Source organism: Sinocyclocheilus grahami, unplaced genomic scaffold (assembly GCF_001515645.1).
Source record: "Sinocyclocheilus grahami isolate Dianchi unplaced genomic scaffold, SAMN03320097.WGS_v1.1 scaffold185.1, whole genome shotgun sequence".
Lineage (NCBI taxonomy): Eukaryota > Metazoa > Chordata > Actinopteri > Cypriniformes > Cyprinidae > Sinocyclocheilus > Sinocyclocheilus grahami.
In genome coordinates, this window is record NW_015505364.1 from 1,106,751 (window position 1) to 1,127,323 (window position 20,573).

The following is a 20,573-nucleotide window of genomic DNA, read 5'->3' on the forward strand; positions in this document are numbered from 1 at the left end:
TCCGCGCGCTGCAGTGAGGTTTGCATCCGCGAGAGTGACCGGAGTCTGAGCGCGCGGCGGAGCGGCGGGACACGGTGAGTGAACTGTTAATGAATTCCCGAACCACCGCGACCCGGCACGGCCATTCACAGTTACGTTCACAAGCTCGCGTACTAAACAGCGAGTTCCTTGTTTGGGAGGAAGGTCGCTCAACAAAATCTTGTGTAAGGAACATGCTAACGTGCTAGCGCGAGCTAATGAGGTGCAGGCCAGGTGGCTGAGCAGAGTTAACCCGCTCAGCAGCGCTAACTGCCTGTTGGAGTTCACACGAAACGCCGGTGCGTTTACAGGCCACGGTCTCTGCAGAGAGCAGACAAAAAACAAACAAACATTTGCCGGCATGTTAAAGGTGAAATATTTGACATGTGTGCGTTGAATGGGAGTACTATGTGCTGGTTAATAAGTTAAACTCTGAATGTTTATATTTAAACTGCGTTTTGATGCACATATGAACTCTCAGTGTCCACACTGGCATACAGTCTCACTCGACAAGTGACCAAAATGACATTACACTACAGCTGTTAGTGTAGACTAGAGGAAGATTTCGTGCAGACTGGATCCTACAGCTGTAGAGGAGATGCAGTCTTGTGTCATGTTATGATTACAGTCTTGGTGACACTAATGTTATTTAACCGTCTAGTGGAGACATTGGACATCTGTACACCTGTTGTAGTTTTGTCTGTATTTGTGATGTTTGGTTTAATCTGATAATATTTAAAGGTGTAAACAGGGAATAAGTCAAAAAAGACTAATAGATTAATATCACTGGTCTGGAGAATGGCAAACTGGTGAAATTGCTTATAGTGATTAGTGACATTTATTTGGACCTGTTTGAATTTACGCAAGGCTTTTTTTCTTTTCATTTTCTTGAAATGTATAAGTTAATCACAATCACTGAAAATATTGCTATGCCTACCATTAAAGGTGCAATAGGTGATTGTCTTCAGAAACATTTTTTGTTATGCTGGTTGAAAGTCTCTTCACATCCCGATAACAATCATTAAGTTAAGTGGTCTTAATGTATTTATCTGTATTTATATATTCTGTGGAAGGAGTAGGATCAAGAAATGTTCGTCCAATCAAAACGCTCGGTCCGAGCTTTTTAATATGCTTTCCTACCTGTCTGTCAACGTATGTATTAGCATACCTCTGTGCACTGGGTCCCCGCAGACAGGATACGTCATCAGCGTGTTCACGCACGCTGTGCAGACAAGAATGGCTGACAAACATCAACAACCCGATCTTCCTTCCTGGTATTGTAGTGCTTTTAACGTTTTCTCACCCGTGAATGATACAAGATATGTAGCCCAGCGGTTAATCCAGTCCTCGTGCCAGCTTGTTAGAAGTGAGATACGTGCATGAACTGTGTTCCGATCGATATGATCCCTACAGGCCACGGTCTCTGCAGAGAGCAGACAAAAAACAAACAAACATTTGCCGGCATGTTAAAGGTGAAATATTTGACATGTGTGCGTTGAATGGGAGTACTATGTGCTGGTTAATAAGTTAAACTCTGAATGTTTATATTTAAACTGCGTTTTGATGCACATATGAACTCTCAGTGTCCACACTGGCATACAGTCTCACTCGACAAGTGACCAAAATGACATTACACTACAGCTGTTAGTGTAGACTAGAGGAAGATTTCGTGCAGACTGGATCCTACAGCTGTAGAGGAGATGCAGTCTTGTGTCATGTTATGATTACAGTCTTGGTGACACTAATGTTATTTAACCGTCTAGTGGAGACATTGGACATCTGTACACCTGTTGTAGTTTTGTCTGTATTTGTGATGTTTGGTTTAATCTGATAATATTTAAAGGTGTAAACAGGGAATAAGTCAAAAAAGACTAATAGATTAATATCACTGGTCTGGAGAATGGCAAACTGGTGAAATTGCTTATAGTGATTAGTGACATTTATTTGGACCTGTTTGAATTTACGCAAGGCTTTTTTTCTTTTCATTTTCTTGAAATGTATAAGTTAATCACAATCACTGAAAATATTGCTATGCCTACCATTAAAGGTGCAATAGGTGATTGTCTTCAGAAACATTTTTTGTTATGCTGGTTGAAAGTCTCTTCACATCCCGATAACAATCATTAAGTTAAGTGGTCTTAATGTATTTATCTGTATTTATATATTCTGTGGAAGGCGTAGGATCAAGAAATGTTCGTCCAATCAAAACGCTCGGTCCGAGCTTTTTAATATGCTTTCCTACCTGTCTGTCAACGTATGTATTAGCATACCTCTGTGCACTGGGTCCCCGCAGACAGGATACGTCATCAGCGCGTTCACGCACGCTGTGCAGACAAGAATGGCTGACAAACATCAACAACCCGATCTTCCTTCCTGGTATTGTAGTGCTTTTAACGTTTTCTCACCCGTGAATGACACAAGATATGTAGCCCAGCGGTTAATCCAGTCCTCGCGCCAGCTCAGTAGAAGTGAGCTACGTGCATGAACTGTGTTCCGATCGATATGATCCCTACAAAGTGTTCATTGCTCCCTACTCACTGAGCAGGGGGAATCCGTTAAAGTTTACTTCACTTCGGAACATGGGCTGGAATTGGGAACCGCTGAAGTAGCCTATTGTAGTAATGTTGTCTCTGGTATTCTGGTCTGTTAGCGTAAATGCGTTCAGGGGGCGTGGCTTTGGACGGCCATTGCAGGGAGGGTGTGACGTTCGCTTTCAGTGCTATCAGGCTAAAGTTAGCATTTTCCAAGATCTCCTACTGCACCTTTAACTTATTTGCTTATTTACTGAACAAGATGAGATTTTAGGAGGGTAGGACAGTATGGAATTATTTTTGTGCCAATAAAATGAATGTAACTTATGAAAATATAAATTGAAACTGACAAAAATAAAATAAATCTCAGGCAAAATCTTTTTAAAAAGTTTTTAATACACTGCATGCTTTGCTAACTGTTTACTCCTCTTTCTTTCACTGATCTGTACTTACAAATGCACTTCCGGAGTTTTCATTTACGCTTCAGGTTCAGGGGTGGTTCTGGGGGGGGCCAGTGGCCCCCCTAAATTTGGAATCATATCACACCAAACAATTTTGGGTGAAATGCGGAGTTTGTCCTGTAAACCATGCTTATAAAAAAAGAAAAAAAATCTCCAGCAGCTATATTCAAATCTGCGTTCGCTGGCTGGCACAGAGCCAGAGACACACGTTTTTAAAGCGCTGCACATTATAACCAATCCCATACTATTATGTTGAGTTTATGAATACAAAGACCAATCAGAGGCGTTCAGATGAGTCACAGCTGAAACACGCTGTTTCGTCACTGCGCTCGCTGTCTGACTGCAATCTCTGGCTAATTATCTCATCAGAAACAACAAAGTGAAGATGTACGAATGTAAGTAATATATTAATTTTACAGTGTAAACCGCTTTAGAGATTATTATGGGAGTTTGAGAGTGCTTGAATTTGCTGGACTGAAGTGAAAATGTTCTTTGATAGTGTAAACGTTCTTTGCTCTCTTTTTGTACAATGAAAGTGTTATAGGCTAATTAGTAACTTACCATGTTTTTATTAACTTAACATTAAATACAAAGTCAGTCGTATTAAATATATTTAATGGTATGACACCATATCTGGTACTTAAGTAAAAAGACGGATTTTTATGCAAAATTAATAGATTAATACTTTTAGGCTACTTTACTAGAGAACTAACATAATCTATAAAGGTGCAAAATGCATTTACTTGCACATATTTGAGAATCATTTTTAATGGTTAAAAATTGATGGTTTGTAATGTTTGTAATGTTATGTGTTGTGGAAATCATTAAAGTTTTCTGTGATGATTTTATTGTTTTATTTATTAATTTTTTTTCAGTAGAGACATAAGCCTATATCTGTTTGTGGCTGCTGTGTGTCATATGGCATACAGCAGCCACAAACAGACATAAGCCTATATCTGTTTGTGGCTGCTGTGTGTCATATGGCATACAGCAGCCACAAACAGACATAAGCCTATATCTGTTTGTGGCTGCTGTGTGTCATATGGCATACAGCAGCCACAAACAGACATAAGCCTATATCTGTTTGTGGCTGCTGTGTGTCATATGGCATACAGCAGCCACAAACAGACATAAGCCTATATCTGTTTGTGGCTGCTGTGTGTCATATGACAAGCATGGGACTTTATTTGTGCCACCTCAAAAATGATGCCTCTGACACTACAATACAAAATCATTTGTCAAATAAATGAAACATGATGAAACATTCATTTTAGTTGAAATTGTTATAGATTACATCTAGATTGCAGCGATACATGACATGGTGAAAATGACTGAATGAATAATAGGCTACTTAAAGTAGTTTAAGATTAATTTTAAAATTGTGCCCCCTAAAAGCACAAGTGGCCCCTGTCTGGCCCCCCCAGTTACTGTGGTCTAGAACCGCCCCTGTTCGGGTTAGGGTTGCACCAGCCATTTGTAAATTTTGACTTAAATTAGAACGTTAAGTCCACACTAGAGGCTAAATAACTATCCCCCCGGAAAAAGCATGTTAAAAAGGCTTTACAATTTTAAAGTTGACCGCTCTCTGGGAAACAGGCAGTGATTGACAGCACTCTTGTAAAATGGCATCAGTCATTGTCATATACAGTACATTTTGTGCTGTACAGTACTCTATGTACTGGGGGGAAATATGATGTAATCGAAGCAAATATGATCTAATTGAAGATAGGGCTGTGTATCACCAGCAAAGTCACGATACGATACATATCATGATACAGATGCCACGATACGATACATATCACGATACATGACTGCACTGAATTTCACCTCAGCAGAATTTAGAAAAACAGCTGTTTATTAAACACTGCTTACTATAGTGCCATTGCTAACTATTGGCAGAGCAGGCAGTTGACCTCTGCATTATGAAGGGCCTCCATAACTGTACCACAGTACAATATAGGTAATGGCATATGTTTCATGTTTACATTGGGCACTCCCCACCAGGTACAATATTCAGATTATTTGCATCTTGTTTTTAAGCCCATAAATAATAATGTACTTGTTCTAATAAATTTGTATTGTAATGTACTCATTCTAATATATTTAAAAAATCATTTACATTGCTGGTAGGTTATCGTTGCACAAATTAACACTCTCTACAATAAAAAAAAAAAAATGAGAAGAGTTCTAAACTAACGCGTCTTCACTGTATCTAACGCACACACGCTCAAGGCTGATTTATACTCGTATACTCGGTAATGGCATATGTTTCATGTTTACATTGGGCACTCCCCACCAGGTACAATATTCAGATTATTTGCATCTTGTTTTTAAGCCCATAAATAATAATGTACTTGTTCTAATAAATTTATATTGTAATTTACTCATTCTAATATGTTTAAAAAATAATTTACATTGCTGGTATGTTATCATTGCACAAATTAACACTCTCTACAATAAAAAAAAAAAAATGAGAAGAGTTCTAAACTAACGCGTCTTCACTGTATCTAACGCACACACGCTCAAGGCTGATTTATACTCGACGCGTCCGCAAGTTCACTTTGAGTGTGCGCGCAACGTTGTTTGGCGTGGCGGTGTGCACAACATTTTTTGTAACTTTCCGCGCAGCTCCGCTTCCGAAATGCACGAGTTCAAAGCGACTCTAGCCGAGCATGCACGTCTGTGCCAGCATTTATGTGAAACAGAAGCAGTTTGGAGCAGTCACACACACAGATCACGTTGCGGCCGCACTCAGACATTCAGGAACAAACTTTTTAGCGCTGCCCCGCAGTTTTATCAACTAAATAGCTTAATCGCTCAAGAGCTACATTATCTTTCTCAACAAGGAGCTGGTAGCATCATTGTTTCTAAAGGAATTAAAGCCACAGCTTTACTGTTAATAGAGAAACGCGGCAAAATGGTGGTAATTCATACATTCACAGCCTCTCTCTCTCTGTGACGTAAATGAACAGTTGATGAATCACTTTTCTGAGAATAGAATATTGAAGTGGAGATCGCTAAACTGCAAGCTAACCGCTGTTTTCAGAAAGCAAGAGCGTTTATCCACAGTGGAGAGAGAGCTCGTGCACATGGTTGCCAGGTTGACAAAGATAAGTAGCACATTTAGCAGATATTTCCGTATTGTGCAAGTGTGAAGCTCTGTTTTGGGGATTACGTCTCCTTTATATCAGGCAACCCAGTTGTGTTCCTCTGCGGCCAGATTATTAACAGATGCTCTATTCATTCTTTTTTAGAAACCTCACACTTTTCTACTCAATTTTAAAAGTTTTAAGCACGGTCCACTGCTGCACACGTGCCACAATATCGATACAGGGCCATCTGTATCGATACTCGTATCGTCAAATCTCTGTGACGATTCATCATCGTATTGATATTTTGAACACAGCACTAATTGAAGACTGTAACTGTGTGTAGATAACCAGGTCCTGTAATGATTGAGCTGAATCAAGACAACTCACCGTGACTATCCAGTATCCTAAGATTTCTGCCAGAATGATGAACAAAATCTCAGGGAGCGTAAATGAAAACTTTGGAAGCGCATTTGTAAGTACAGATCAGCGAAAGAAAGAGGAGAAAACCGTTAGCAAAACATGCAGTGTATTAAAAATGAAGTCAAATATATTTTTCAGTTTCAAAGACATTTTATTCAATTTCACTTTATATTTTCATAAGTTTCTTGAAAAGTTACATTCATTTTTATTAGCACAAAAGTAATTCCATAGGACAGGATGACAAGGTAGTTTACTAGTGGAAAGTTTTGATGTGTATAGGACTGTAGTAAAGTCACCAAGAAATCATGATGATTTTTAGGGAACATTTGTTTTTCATAAATGATAATTGCATGGATTGTGCACTCAACAACATTTCTTCTCTGATGCTGGATGAAACAATCATTCCTCTCCTCCAGTTACGTGTCATGCAATCTCAGCATTTACAGTAGCAAAGAATTCCTGATGGACAAAATCATCTAATACCTTATATTTTCCTCATTCAAGAAGCCGTTTTATCTGATATGCATCACAATGGAAGATAAAATGCTTTCATAATTTTCATTTAATGCTGACTTTAACTTTCCTCAGTGTTCAGAATGTTTTAATTGAGCCTCTTTTTCTAGATTTAATTGCTTCAGGCTGAATGAACTGGTGCATTAGCATAGCATCAGTTGGATCTCCTGCATGCAGTAGATACGCTTTGGTTTGGTCATTTTGAGTGCATTTGCATCCTTGATCACAGTGGAATTTAAAGTGCACTCTGAATGATCTCAAATAGCCCTGTAAAACATTTGCTGGGAATGTGCATAGCTGTAATGACAGTGCTTTAAAGGGGTCATATGATGCGATTTCAAGTTTTCCTTTCTCTTTGGAGTGTAACAAGCTGATTGTGCATAGATAAGATCCCTGAAGTTGCAAAGACTAAAGTCTCAAAACCAAAGAGATATTCTTTATCAAAGTTAAGACTCTGCCACGCCACCCTAAAACGGCTCGTTCTAACAAGCCCCCACATATCTACCTCACTATGTGGAAATATTTGCATAATGCCGCCCAAATGTTCATGCAAAAAAAGACGACCGTTTTGTGAACCTAGGAGAGGAGGTAATTCTGACTTTGCTATTACAATCTGGTGCTTCTGAATCAGCTACTGTTTTGTTATTAGTTTAAGTATTTGCTATTGACTGTTCAAAGCGGAGTTTTGTGCATTGTGTGCGTGTGTGTGCGAGTGAGAGAGAGAGCGTGAGCGAGACACATCACAGTGGAGTCAGGTGTCTTAACCGTGGCTTGTGTACTGCAAACACATATTCATCACTGTGTCTGTCATGAGACTCTGTTCCCCTTTCGGACTCTGTCTTTACATTTATTTTGAAAGCTGAAGCTTGTGATTATGGTAAGGGGCGTTACATTTCCGACGAGTGCTTGCGGTGTTTGGCCAATCACAATGCACTGGGTCAGCTGGCCAATCAGAGCAGACTGCGCTTGTCAGAAGGAGGGACTTTGAAGAAAACGAAGCGTTTGAGAGAGGCGTGGCATAGAGGACCTACAATAATGTACAGTATTTGAAAAATAATGTGTTTTTTTGAACATTAAAACATGTCAACATATTCTGTTACACCAAATACACAAAATAATGATCTTTAAAAAAGCATCATATGACCCCTTTAAAATAAATTTTTAAATAAGCAATTTATCAAAGAGTTATTGTACCATGCAAACTTTATAACTAAAGCATGCTATTTAAACATGGCATGAAATGGACGTTGTGGTAGTCTTTTCTTTAGTATTGTGAGTGAAGGTGGGGCTTGATTAGTGCTGGGCAGTATGACCAAAAATTTATATCACGGTATTTTTCAAAATTATACTGGTTACAAGACGGTATTTTTTTCATGCATGACCGGGTGTTAACCATATTTTCTACTGCAGTATATTGACTTAGAGTGCCCTATTTTACTGTCATGATGAGTGAATATTGTCAAAAAATACCACACTAAATAGTGACTAAACACGACCCCTTTTAATGTTAACCAGGAGTCACTCATGTATAATCGCGGCATGGTCTGATAAAATCAACATGCATCTACACTAAAGAGCGGCAATGCGGTTGTTTTAGCTATATTACTTTTTTGTCTCATGCAGCGCACTGCCTGCGTCTGAGTAACGAACTAAAAAAAGCAACAAACAAAAAAAAGTGCATGTGATATTAACAGACGAACTACGCTCATTTATAATTCCAAACAATCAGTAAGCGACAGGTGCTAGGAAATGTTTTGTACTCATTTATTGACGAGTCGGCTGCGGTGCGGCCAACTGAATGTGCTGCTTCTCTGCCGCTCACTGCACAGAACAGATGCCGAGAGAGGTGACACTTCTCCGTGAAAGTCAGACCTCACGCTCGCGGGACAGCACTGGCGAAATCTTCCAACTGAACCATAGCTAAGGTTTATCCAAAAAAGTTGCAATTATAAGTGTGTGTATGTGCTGTGATTGAATCTAACAGGCCTCAACAGAGAGACACACAATGCGTGAATATAAGCTTGTGGTCCTGGGCTCTGGAGGCGTGGGGAAGTCTGCACTGGTAACTTCAGCATTATTAAAGTCTACACATTACTGTATTATAAATGGGCAGTATCTGAATGTATCTGTAGTGTTTTTCTCTTTAGTCTGTATTTATTCAGGATTTATTTGGAATGATTGAGATTCTGGTCTTTTACAGACAGTTCAGTTTGTACAGGGAATATTTGTTGAAAAATATGATCCTACAATAGAAGACTCGTATAGAAAGGTAAGTAAACCATTTTGGTATAGCTGAATAATACTCCATATAGGACTATACGCTAATGCAGTACTGACACCCTCTCTCTGTTTTTTTTTTTTTTTTAGCAAGTTGAGGTTGATGGGCAGCAATGTATGCTAGAGATCCTGGATACTGCAGGCACAGTGAGTTTAATATAATGCCTGAACTCATCTGGCCAATTAGTTAATTAGTCTTCCATGTGAACTCAATAGATTTATTGATTGTTTGCCTACAGGAGCAGTTCACAGCGATGAGGGACCTGTACATGAAGAATGGGCAGGGTTTCGCTCTGGTTTACTCCATTACAGCACAGTCCACCTTCAATGACCTGCAGGACCTACGAGAGCAGATTCTGAGAGTGAAGGACACAGAGGATGTGAGTCACTTAATAATAATTCATTAACAGTATTATTATTAGTGGCAAATCACAAATCATTATTGTTAATAACAATAAATTATTATTTTGGGAAAAAAAAAGATCATGAACTGATGTCAGCCATAGCAAGTTCTAACCAGCAAAACAAATAAAGCACAAAACTTTTGATTTGATTTTACTGAGACAAGAGCTTTGACACATGCATGAAATTTGCAGAAGCTATATTCACATTTTGGCACACCACACTACTTTACCAGAGCCCCCACATTTTGTATTTACAGCTCTTGCTCATCAGGGATTGCAATTTCAGTTCTCTGAGCATTAAGTATGCATATACACTACTGTTGAAATGTTTGGGGGTGGGTACGATTTTATTTAATTTTTTTGAAGAAAGTCTCTTACGCTCACCAAGACTGCATTCATTTTAGCAAAAGTACAGTAAAACAGTAATATTGTGACATGTTATTTCAATTTAAAAGAACTGTTTTCTATTGTAATATAGGCCTATTTAAAAATTTTATTTAGTCCTATAATAGCAAAGCTGAATTTTCAGCAGTGATTACTCCACTCTTCAGTATCACGTGATCCTTCAGAAATCAGTCTAATATGTTGGTGATCAAGAAACATTTCTTGTTAATATCAGTGTTGAAAACAGTTGTGCTACTTAATTTTTATTATGAAAATTGTGTTGCAGTTTTGTTTCAAGATCATTTGAATTGAAAGTTTCAAAGAACAGCTTTTATTTGAAATGGAAATCTTTTGTAGCATTATAAACATGCCACTTCTGAACAATTTAATGCATCCTTGCTAAATAAAATCATTAATTTCTTTAAAAAAATATTGCATTGACCCCAGTGATTTGAACAGTACTGTGTATATGAGTCCATGTTACATGAGCACGGGATATGTTTTGTGTCTCTAAATAAGACTGATCTTTTAAAAATCAATCAAACTAAAATCAAAACCATGTTTCTTTAAACTGTCAGTGATTGTGGTTAGGGCTGGGCGATATAGCTAAAAAGTTTATCAACGATATAATGTTTCATATCGTTCGGTATCGATAATTATTGAAATTTTTTATAACCTTTTTTAAAACAAAAAGCAATATAATTTAAAAAAAAAATTTAACCACTGTATTTATAATTAACACAATTTATTGAGACAACAAATATTTTTTGTTTTAACAAACAATAAAAATTAAACGAATATCCAATTTCTAATGTTTTATATGCAGATTAAATAGGTCTTTATTGTATAGATCTAATTGTCTCCCAAGGCCACAGGAGGGTGCAATGAGCAAAATAATGCAGCGCATTTAAATTGTCAACGTAAGGAAGTAACTATAAAAACGTGCATAAGGTCTAAATTAACTCATAAAAATAAAATATAGTTTCGTAAATTGCATAAACAAGTATGAACAAAACAGCATCATGTATTTATGCATTGCTTAATCCAAAGAGCCGAAGCACCATTCACACAGACTGCATTTAAAAACATAAGAGACGCAGTGAAAAGGAAGAAACCTCCACAAATTCGTGACGTGTTTTCTAAAAGTTTAAACTGTTTTAACTTTGCATGGCTTTCTATACATCTCTTGTGTGAGACGCGAGTGCAGCAGTCATATTTGTCCGTCTAAAAAAAATGTGCTGAATATGTGTTCTGTGTGAATGGCTTGGTTTCGGTTTTAACCTAATCAAGATCTTCTCCGCATTGAGCTACTATATTTCTCTAATGTTTTGAATGAATAACGCAGCAGCGGTGCGTCTCGTGGGCAAGACTAACAAAACATTAAAATGCAACAATGTCACTTACATCACCACATCTTGCGCGCCACTGATGACGCTCCCTGATGCACACCTAACATTCAAATGCAAATGTTTATTTTAAATTCGACTAATATTCATTCTTTATTCACAATCTCCTCATCACAGGCAGGCACAGCACTCATTTCAGCATGTGTTCGTGCTTGTGTGTGCTGTCTGCGTCACTCATAGGTTGTGCCTATATCGTGCACTATATCGAACATTTTTTTCTATCGATATCGAAGAAGGTGTACCGTCGATAAATAACGGTACCGTTTTATCGCCCAGGCCTAATTGTGGTTTCACATTTAAGCCAGATGCAAACAAGTACACACACTCATCTTGTGTCTCTCTCTGCTCTATAGGTGCCAATGATCTTGGTTGGAAATAAGTGTGATTTAGAGGATGAGAGGGTGGTTGGGAAGGAGCAGGGTCAGAATCTTGCTCGTCAGTGGAGTAATTGTGCCTTTCTAGAATCTTCTGCCAAATCAAAGATCAACGTCAACGAGGTGAGTCACAGTTAAAAAAAAATGCTCATGCACCAGGTCACATATGTACCGGCCTCTAATAAAAGTCCTTTGTGTTTTTGTGTGTGTATATCAGATCTTTTATGACCTGGTAAGACAGATAAACAGAAAGACGCCGGTGGAGAAGAAGAGAGCGAAAAAGAAGTCAAACTGCATCCTGCTGTAACACAACTGCATCACTGCAGCAGCTCTGAGCCAGGTAGACAATCAGAAGTTCATTAGGAATCAGTACATGCACTATTAAGAACTCCTTTCATCCATGATCAATGATAAAGATTTCATCCTGTGTTTTTTGCATCAGTGATGTCTACTAAGGATGCACAAAATACCAGTTATTGAATGATAAATGCTTGATTAAATGGTTTTAAAAAATTGTAATTAGGAGGATGTTTTAAGCTATGAATATTGCAGGATGTTTTAATGTTACGGAGCAGTGTTAATTCCGTTGACAAAATAATTTTCCTCAACATTTTTTTCACAGACGACGATGAGACGATAACGAATTAAACTATTTTTGAATGACAACAACTGTGACGTAAATCTATTGACATTTTCGTCAACGAATAAAAACGAGACGAAAATGTTAGGGAGGGAAGATTTGGGAAGAGATTCATTCAGAACAAATCTGCTGCATGGTTTGGAGGTTAGTTAGATGCGTACATATGAACCGGCGGGACATAAGCTAACATAAACTTTGCTGCACGTCTCATAAAACGTTCAAAAATGTCAATATGTGGGAGTAAGAGAAGAGCAGACATATATAGATAATTCTGACGACGCAAGAGAGAACACAATTTGGTCCGGTTTTCTGAAAGCGCAGACACTGAAGCATACACACAATAAAGATTTCATCCTGTGTTTTTTGCATCAGTGATGTCTACTAAGGATGCGCAAAATACCTGTTATTGAATGATAAATGCTTGATTAAATGGTTAAAAAAAATTGTAATTAGGAGGATGTTTTAAGCTATGAATATTGCAGGATGTTTTAATGTTACGGAGCAGTGTTAATTCCGTTGACGAAATAATTTCTCAACATTTTTTTCACCGACGACGATGAGACGATAACGAATTAAACTATTTTTGAATGACAAAAACTGTGACGTAAATCTATTGACATTTTCGTCAACGAATAAAAACGAGACGAAAATGTTAGGGAGGGAAGATTTGGGAAGAGATTCATTCAGAACAAATCTGCTGCATGGTTTGGAGGTTAGTTAGATGCGTACATATGAACCGGCGGGACATAAGCTAACATAAACTTTGCTGCACGTCTCATAAAACGTTCAAAAATGTCAATATGTGGGAGTAAGAGAAGAGCAGACATATATAGATAATTCTGACGACGCAAGAGAGAACACAATTTGGTCCGGTTTTCTGAAAGCGCAGACACTGAAGCATACACACACAGAAAGCACGTCTCACAGCGCGCGAGCACTCTTTCGCATCGCATGAACGGAGAATTACACACAAAATTATGTCGAATTGTCCCTTTTGACGGTAAACACAGTTGATTACGTCTTAAGTGAACGTAAACAGTAGGGAGAACGTGTATCAGTACATTTCATCCATTGCAGCTGTGCATTCGGTTTTAAAGGGATAGCAGCCTAATTTAGTTGCTATTGTCCGAGCCATTGATGTTAATCAAGCAACAAAAGAAAGACAGAAAATCATGCACTGCTCTTGACTGAAAAACTTTAGTAGCCCGAAAGATTAATATAAATGTATTTATAGAAATAAATATGTCTGCTTGAAAGAATGAAGAATATGGTAAACAAGTTGCTATAAAGAATGCATAATTAGCCTATATAACCATTGGTATTTCATTAAAAAGAAGACCATGTTCTTGTTTTTTATGAGAAGTGATTTTATTTCATTTGAACATAAAGGCATGTTGTGTGTCACCGCAGTTAAATCGGTGTCTATCATGATAAAACCTTAATATCAAACCTATATAATGAGTTTGGGAATTTTAGGGAAATGCTTAATAAATGCACTGTAACTAAACCCATTAGATTTTAGCCGACTAAATTTACTGTAGCTTTAGTCGACTAAAACTAGACAAACTAAAAACAATTCAGATGACTAAAATATGACAAACTAAATGGCATTTTAGTCAAAAGATTGACTAAAACTAAATCAAAATTTGCTGTCAAAAGTAACACTTTTACGGAGACCACGTATGTTAAAAGATCAGTGAAAATTTGATTTCTCATGTCATGACCCATTTAATATCTGTGGAGATACCTGGAGTAAGCTATCAATAAGCATTCCCATTCATCTTATTGGCATTATTTGTATCTTGCTGCACTATTAAAAAAAACAGCACCACTTGCTGGAGCTTCAGCATTGTTGCATTTAGTGCAAGACTTGTATGTCCTGTGATTCAAATTCTAAACCAACTTTTTGGTTTAGCAGCTGTGCGAAGGGGTTACTTGAGATGGATGACATGATTTTTCCCCCCTCCCATTCTTTTTAGATTGCCGAAATGAAGAACTGTTGCCCAGCTGGCCAACATTCCGGTTCCTCTCTACGGTTATTGGCCAAACAATTAATAAGGCAGAACACCAGACTCCTCAACTAAAACACAGACTTGACAGAAAAAGAGAGATGCAGCCTCTGCCTTTTCTTCCAGAACAAGTCTTGAAGAAAATCTTCTTCCCCCCGCTCCTTGATTACTGTTTTTTTTTTTTTTAAGGAGATTCCACACTAAGGATCTGTGTCTGGAGCAGAAGCTCTGTCTGTGACATGGTAAAAGTGGGGTTAGACACTCTGGGAGAGGGTTCAGGACTTTCTTAATGCCTGCAGAGAGAATGGGGGACATTTCAAAAACATGTTCATGTTTGTAAAATGATCAGAAATGTTTTTTTTCTCCATAATGTTTGGACTATCACTAATCATTTGTACAAATGAAAAAAAGAAGCTGTCCTTCATTCATCAAAACATTTTCCTGAGTGACTTTGAACACTCACTGCTTTCATATTCCCCATAATATGCTTAGATTCTTATTTCCTTTTATCTAAACAAACTGTGAAAAATTACAAATGTCCTTTTTTCTTTTGGTGGTAAGGGTAAAATAAGAAATTTGGATCTGTCTATCTTCAAGATAAAGATATATTGTGCTGAAGCTAATGCATTTGTTTTTTTCACAATCAAAATTACAATAATATTTCCAGCTTTTAAAGATAATTAACTTTTAGTAAATTTTCTTCCTTTTTTTCCCTTGGTTGTATTTTGCGGTAGGCTGTAGCTCAGCCTGGGATAAATATCAGCCGTTTTGTGCCTGAGCAGGAGAAGGGTGAAATCAGATATCTATTGCAGAGATGACTTCTCCTCCGATAACCGCTAAACCAATAATCAATAGTCAGTCCTTGACACTTCATTTGTCAAGTTAAATCAGTGTCAAATATTTTATTTTAGCTTTCATTGTTGTGCTCCATGGTTTTGTTGAGCATTTCAAACAAAGTGTCTGGCTGGCTTTTGATTTGTTTTTAAAGTAATAGTGTTTAGATTTTTTTTTGACAGATTTAAATAAATGTATTTCATATTGATGTGGTGTTTTATGTGTATTTCTATATTACCATTCCTCACCAACATAGACCATTATAGAGAAACATTTTTTCAGTGTGTCTCACTTTGTGTACTGTAGATACAGGTATAACACAAAGCCATATAAATAATTCCCCTTATCTTACATTTTTCTACAAAAGTCCTTGCAGATATGGAATGCAACAAACATAGGTGATTCATGCTTGCTGCACACCAGATTACATGCTGCATTAAAAAAAAAAAATCATAAAGATTCACGATCAGACGTGACGAAAGCAAATATTCCTCAAGACTTGAATGGAATATCCTGTGCCTTTTTAAAATGTACTCTTATAGGCCAACAGGAACTGTATATTTTTTTATTTTATTTAAAAAAAACAGTATCCCACATCACATCATGTATTAAATAGCTCTGAAAACAGGTATAGAGACTATTTCAGGACCAACAGCCATATATTTATATCTATTACAGAAAACAGGTATTTGAATTTGCTCAGTTTTCATTTTTTTGCATAGCAGTTTAGCATCATTGCATAGTTTTTCAGTCCAGTACAAAGCAGGTTTATGCTTGCAAAGCTAAGACATGAGTAAGACATTTGTTAAAAAGCACCAATCAGGACCTTTTCATAGAATGACTGACAGTTAGGCCTAAACCTAAACAGATGGATACAAACATCAGCAGAAACAGCATTAGGCTCTCAAGGGATCTCACAGAAACACAGTAGGGCAACACAATGTGACCGAATTAATATTTTTTCTGTTTTCTTTGCTCTGCCATGCTTACATCACCAAAAAACATAAATGCATTCCAGAAATGTTTACCTAACATATCTTTGGAATCAATAGTTTCTGGAGTGCTCCTCTCATTTGAGGGAGAAGGACAATATTACCTCTACATCGGCAAGTGGCAAGCAAGTCTGTGGCAAATTATGTTTATTGCTCAACTTTTACAGTTTGCTTCACATTTAGTTTGCACATTTACCATGAAGATAGAAATATTATTTTATCATTTTCAATTCAGATGTAGTTATTTGGGTTTGTTGTTACAATACAATTCTTTTGTTTAGACTACTTTCGACCTGAATATGTGACACAATAACAAATGGCTGACTTTCCTACGTGCATTTAAAGGCAGGATTGTGATTTGACAATCGCTTTTATGACCATTTTGATAAAATATATTAGACTATGTCTAACAATTGCTAATATGTGTAACAGTCTCTTCCATGTAGAATTATATCAGACCCACACAGCTGAGCTGTAATCAAACACAGATGGATGCTTCCCTACAATCTCCACCCATCCTCTGTCTATCAAACCCTCTGAGCCCTGATAGGGCATGCACGCTCTTGTACGGTGGTTGTGGTTTCCTTCTTCATTCCTCTTGTTCTCACCCAGAATGGCTTGCTGACATCTGATTTTGACTTTCTGCATGTGATCTTTGGTTGTTTACAGACATCCATTGCTTTGCTTTCTTGGTGGTGCTGTGGCCGAACGCGGCGTAGGACCCGTTTGAAGATGCTTGCTGTTAGTGAGAGTTTCTTGGAGAGATCTTGAGAGTGACTGCTAGATGATGACTCCGAAAGTGTGTCTTTAAGAATCAAGTCATTCCGCTCCTTACCTGCTGTCTGGCCTCCAACATCAGGCAGGTCCAGCCAGTTCCCAACCAAATCAGCAAAAACATTGTCACCCAATACCAATGGCTGTCTGTTTCTACTGTGGTTCATCAATGAGGCTGTCCAATCCGTGGAGTCATCGATATCATATGAAGAGAAATTGTTGTCGGTTGTGTCTTCCTGAGAGGAAAAGGAGGAAGAAGTGCTCAGACTTCCTCTGTAAATCATCCTGGGTTCATGTACCCTGGGAGTTTGGCGGTTCTCTGCTGGAGAACTAGTGAGGAACAAAGACGGTTCCATGATAAGCTCAGTCTTGAAACATTCTTGTGAAAGAATTTCTTCTGGATTCTGTGTTCGGTTCAGGTGGGTTATTCTTGAACTGTAGTTTATCTGATCGAGCATTGTGTGGGTGTATGAAGAGGCCTGGCTCGTTTTACTGGAGAACTCCAGCTCCTCCAGTGCAGTCTGGACCTGCAAGAGTTTGAGCTCCTTGAGAGCGCCGATCACAGAATTCATCTGAGCTTGGAGACCCTCATCTGACTGCCACAAAGAATCCTATAATGGGAAAGGCAAGAAAGCAAGAGAGCAATTACTATAGACATAATGAAGCAATTATCAATGAAATTTGTTGTGACTGATGAATAACGCTTATCTCACACTCACTTCACAGTAATTATCAAAAATCAATATTACACCAAACAGTCTGCAATTTCTGCCCAGTGTGCCATCACAGATACCTGGCTCAGCATCTGCTGAAGAGAATGCAGATGTTTTTTTCCTTGTCACAGCTTCCAAATGAATTGCTTACTAGGAGGATTAAGGCATGATTTCCTTTAAAGCTGATTTGAAACTACACTGATTAATCAAAAATGACAATCGAGACTTTTATATTAGTATACACATTTCAAATAAATGCTGTTCTTTAGATCTTTCTATTTACCAAAGAATCCTGAAAAATTCTATCACGGTTTACACAATATTAAGCAGCACAACTATTTTCAACATTAAAAATAATAATAAAATAATTGTATTGAGCACCAAATCAGCATATTAGAATAATTTATGAAGGATCATGTTTTATTACATGTTTATGTTTATTAGTAAATAATTTTTTTTGGACAATTATGAACATATAAAGTTGTATACATTGTAGAAGAGGTTGTAAAAACATAGTTTTGTTAAATGTTAACGTGATTTATACGGAAAAGCAAAATGTATGTCTTTCAGCAAAGTTATGAGCCAAAATGTTTATATACATTTTTGATATCCCATACTGAGTCTTTGTTTAGTTTTATTTATTTGTTTATTCCATCTCTATACACTACAAAAATGCCCTTTTTCTTCTGTTACAGAATGTCATCCTACCTTCTTTCACCCTGCAGTCTTCGCATTTCCATCTTTCCTTCTCTCGTCTCACTCCCTGTTTTCTGTTCCTTCTCTCCCTTACAAGTGTGATCGATCACCAGCCAGTCTGAGCACAGCAGCACATCACTGATGCTTTTCTCCAATAGTATTGTGTCTCAAGGCATGATGGGAGATGTAGGAGCTTATGTGAGTGAAATGACTAGACTGTAAGTCATGGGCGAACAGCTGAGGCATGTATTTTACTGGGTTGGTCATAAACGCAGGTGTAGGGAAGGACCTGAAACATTTCATTCAATATGAATTGGATATTCAAACAGGATGTTATATAGCCTGCTTATGTAAGCAGTAGAGCCATAATGTCATCATAAAAGTCACTTTTACAATGAGAATTCTGTTTTTAAAGTTTAAAGAGGCAAATTATTGCAACTAATCACTTTTACGTATATAACCCTGTTTGCTAGTTATGGCAAGTTCCTTGTTCACTATTTCATCAGATTCTGGCGTAGGTCCTATTTCTCATTGTGTGATGCCACTGACTTCTCCAGTGTCAGTTTCCTTTGGGATGTGCCCAGACAGACAGCAGTATTAATCAGACATCACTGACCCCACCAACAAATTATTGATGTTGTGAGTAACATCCTTGTAGCCCTGTTTCCTCATTTGGCAAGCACTCATTCTCTCACTCATACAAATAAAGGTTATTTAAATTAATGTAACGTAAGTAAATAAATAATTTAATTGTTATCTAGGATAAATAAATGAGATACGTTTTTTTTATGCCATAAGGGTTTATTGCAGCACTTTTCTACCGCAATGTTGGATGTTTTCATCTGATCACAGAGCCAAAAGCGTGTTTTTGTTTGACAAAAATCTCACAACCTGCACTTAAATTTTAAAACATTACAGAAGTGCCAGTGCCGGCCAATTAGCGGTCTCCTTTTCAAAAAACCGCTGCCAATCAGTTTGCACCTTTTCTCCTGCACCGGACAACAGCTGGATAAACATAAACACACAGAGGTGCAAAACTGCGCAGGAGAAAGGCGTATAAAATTGTGTTTATGAAAACATTATAATGCAAAGTCATACTAATTATGACCTACATATCTGAGAAGATTCAATAAAATCACACCTGTCCTGTAAAAGCAGAAGACAAAAGAGAAAACGATCAGGAAAATCTCACCAGTTCATGTTTTAGACGCCGAAGGTTGCTGTCCATGTCACCGGGACACGTTTTCTCTTCCCCCAAAACTGCTGAATTACAAAGTTAAAAATTTTTATTTTATTAATAATATTTCTAAATTATTATTTTATTATTAACTAAACGCGGGTTGATTCGTTAAAACTTACTTCCCTTTCATGGGAACTTCGAACTGTGTCCTCTAGGGGTCACTATGGGGAACACCTTGTCGTGACCTGTGTCTGAAGCATACATTGAAAAAACACCAACTCGATGGCCGGCGTCAGCCATGACGTCACTACCGGTGTGACTATAGTATAAATAGGTGCCGGGAGCACACATCATTCTCTTCTTCGTCTTCATTGACTGTTTTGTTTGAAGCGTGCATTTCTGTGGTAAGAGTGATCTCTATTCATCTCATTATGGCGAGCACTAGCAAAGCGTTTAAGGATGTGTGCATCCGTGTTGACGTTGTTTAACATCTGATGACACACACGATCTATGTGTTATTTGTTTGGGCGAAGAGCACGCACGCACTCCGAGGAGGCAATCGGCGTGCACTGTGAGTGTTTTTTCCAAGGGAAAAAGCTCCGCTCTCGTTTGTCTCTCTTTTCGAGGAAAAAGGGGCAGCTGTCTGCTTCCCGCGATTCAGGACCCGCTGATGCTGTGGCACGGAAGGGAATGAGCTCGTGGGGATCGCAGGTGGATCTGGCCGATGAGTTTGAAGGGGAGTTTCCCTTTCGCGATCGTCGGCTGTGCACGAGAGTGAGCCGCTGGAGGATGATGTTATTTCATTAACATTGTCTGATTCAGGGGCCATTGCTCCTGCGTATGATGAGCTCTTGG

General features: G+C 38.0%; 2 protein-coding genes across 2 annotated transcripts; one reads left to right on the forward strand and one right to left on the reverse strand.

Moving 5' to 3' along the window:
- LOC107594522 (ras-related protein Rap-1A) lies at positions 1–15,519 on the forward strand. The gene is made up of 8 exons (XM_016284604.1): positions 1–74; positions 9,020–9,097; positions 9,236–9,304; positions 9,403–9,459; positions 9,552–9,692; positions 11,860–12,003; positions 12,098–12,220; positions 14,500–15,519. The coding sequence occupies exons 2-7, from the start codon at positions 9,041–9,043 to the stop codon at positions 12,185–12,187; spliced, it is 558 nt and encodes a 185-aa protein (XP_016140090.1). The 5' UTR covers positions 1–74; positions 9,020–9,040; the 3' UTR covers positions 12,188–12,220; positions 14,500–15,519.
- Positions 15,520–16,882: 1,363 nt separating this feature from the next.
- On the reverse strand, positions 16,883–19,784 carry LOC107594542 (protein FAM212B-like). The gene is made up of 2 exons (XM_016284623.1): positions 19,731–19,784; positions 16,883–17,740 (listed from the first exon to the last, which is right to left on the reverse strand). The coding sequence occupies exons 1-2, from the start codon at positions 19,764–19,766 to the stop codon at positions 16,883–16,885; spliced, it is 894 nt and encodes a 297-aa protein (XP_016140109.1). The 5' UTR covers positions 19,767–19,784.
- Positions 19,785–20,573: the final 789 nt, after the last annotated feature.

Coding starts and splice junctions, on each gene's coding strand:
- LOC107594522 (XM_016284604.1), top strand. CDS start 9,041: ATGCGTGAATATAAGCTTGTGGTCCTGGGCTCTGGAGGCGTGGGGAAG. Junction 9,098..9,235: donor GCGTGGGGAAGTCTGCACTG/GTAACTTCAGCA, acceptor GGTCTTTTACAG/ACAGTTCAGTTTGTACAGGG. Junction 12,004..12,097: donor CAAAGATCAACGTCAACGAG/GTGAGTCACAGT, acceptor TGTGTATATCAG/ATCTTTTATGACCTGGTAAG.
- LOC107594542 (XM_016284623.1), bottom strand. CDS start 19,766: ATGGACAGCAACCTTCGGCGTCTAAAACATGAACTG. Junction 17,741..19,730: donor GGCGTCTAAAACATGAACTG/GTGAGATTTTCC, acceptor TTCCCATTATAG/GATTCTTTGTGGCAGTCAGA.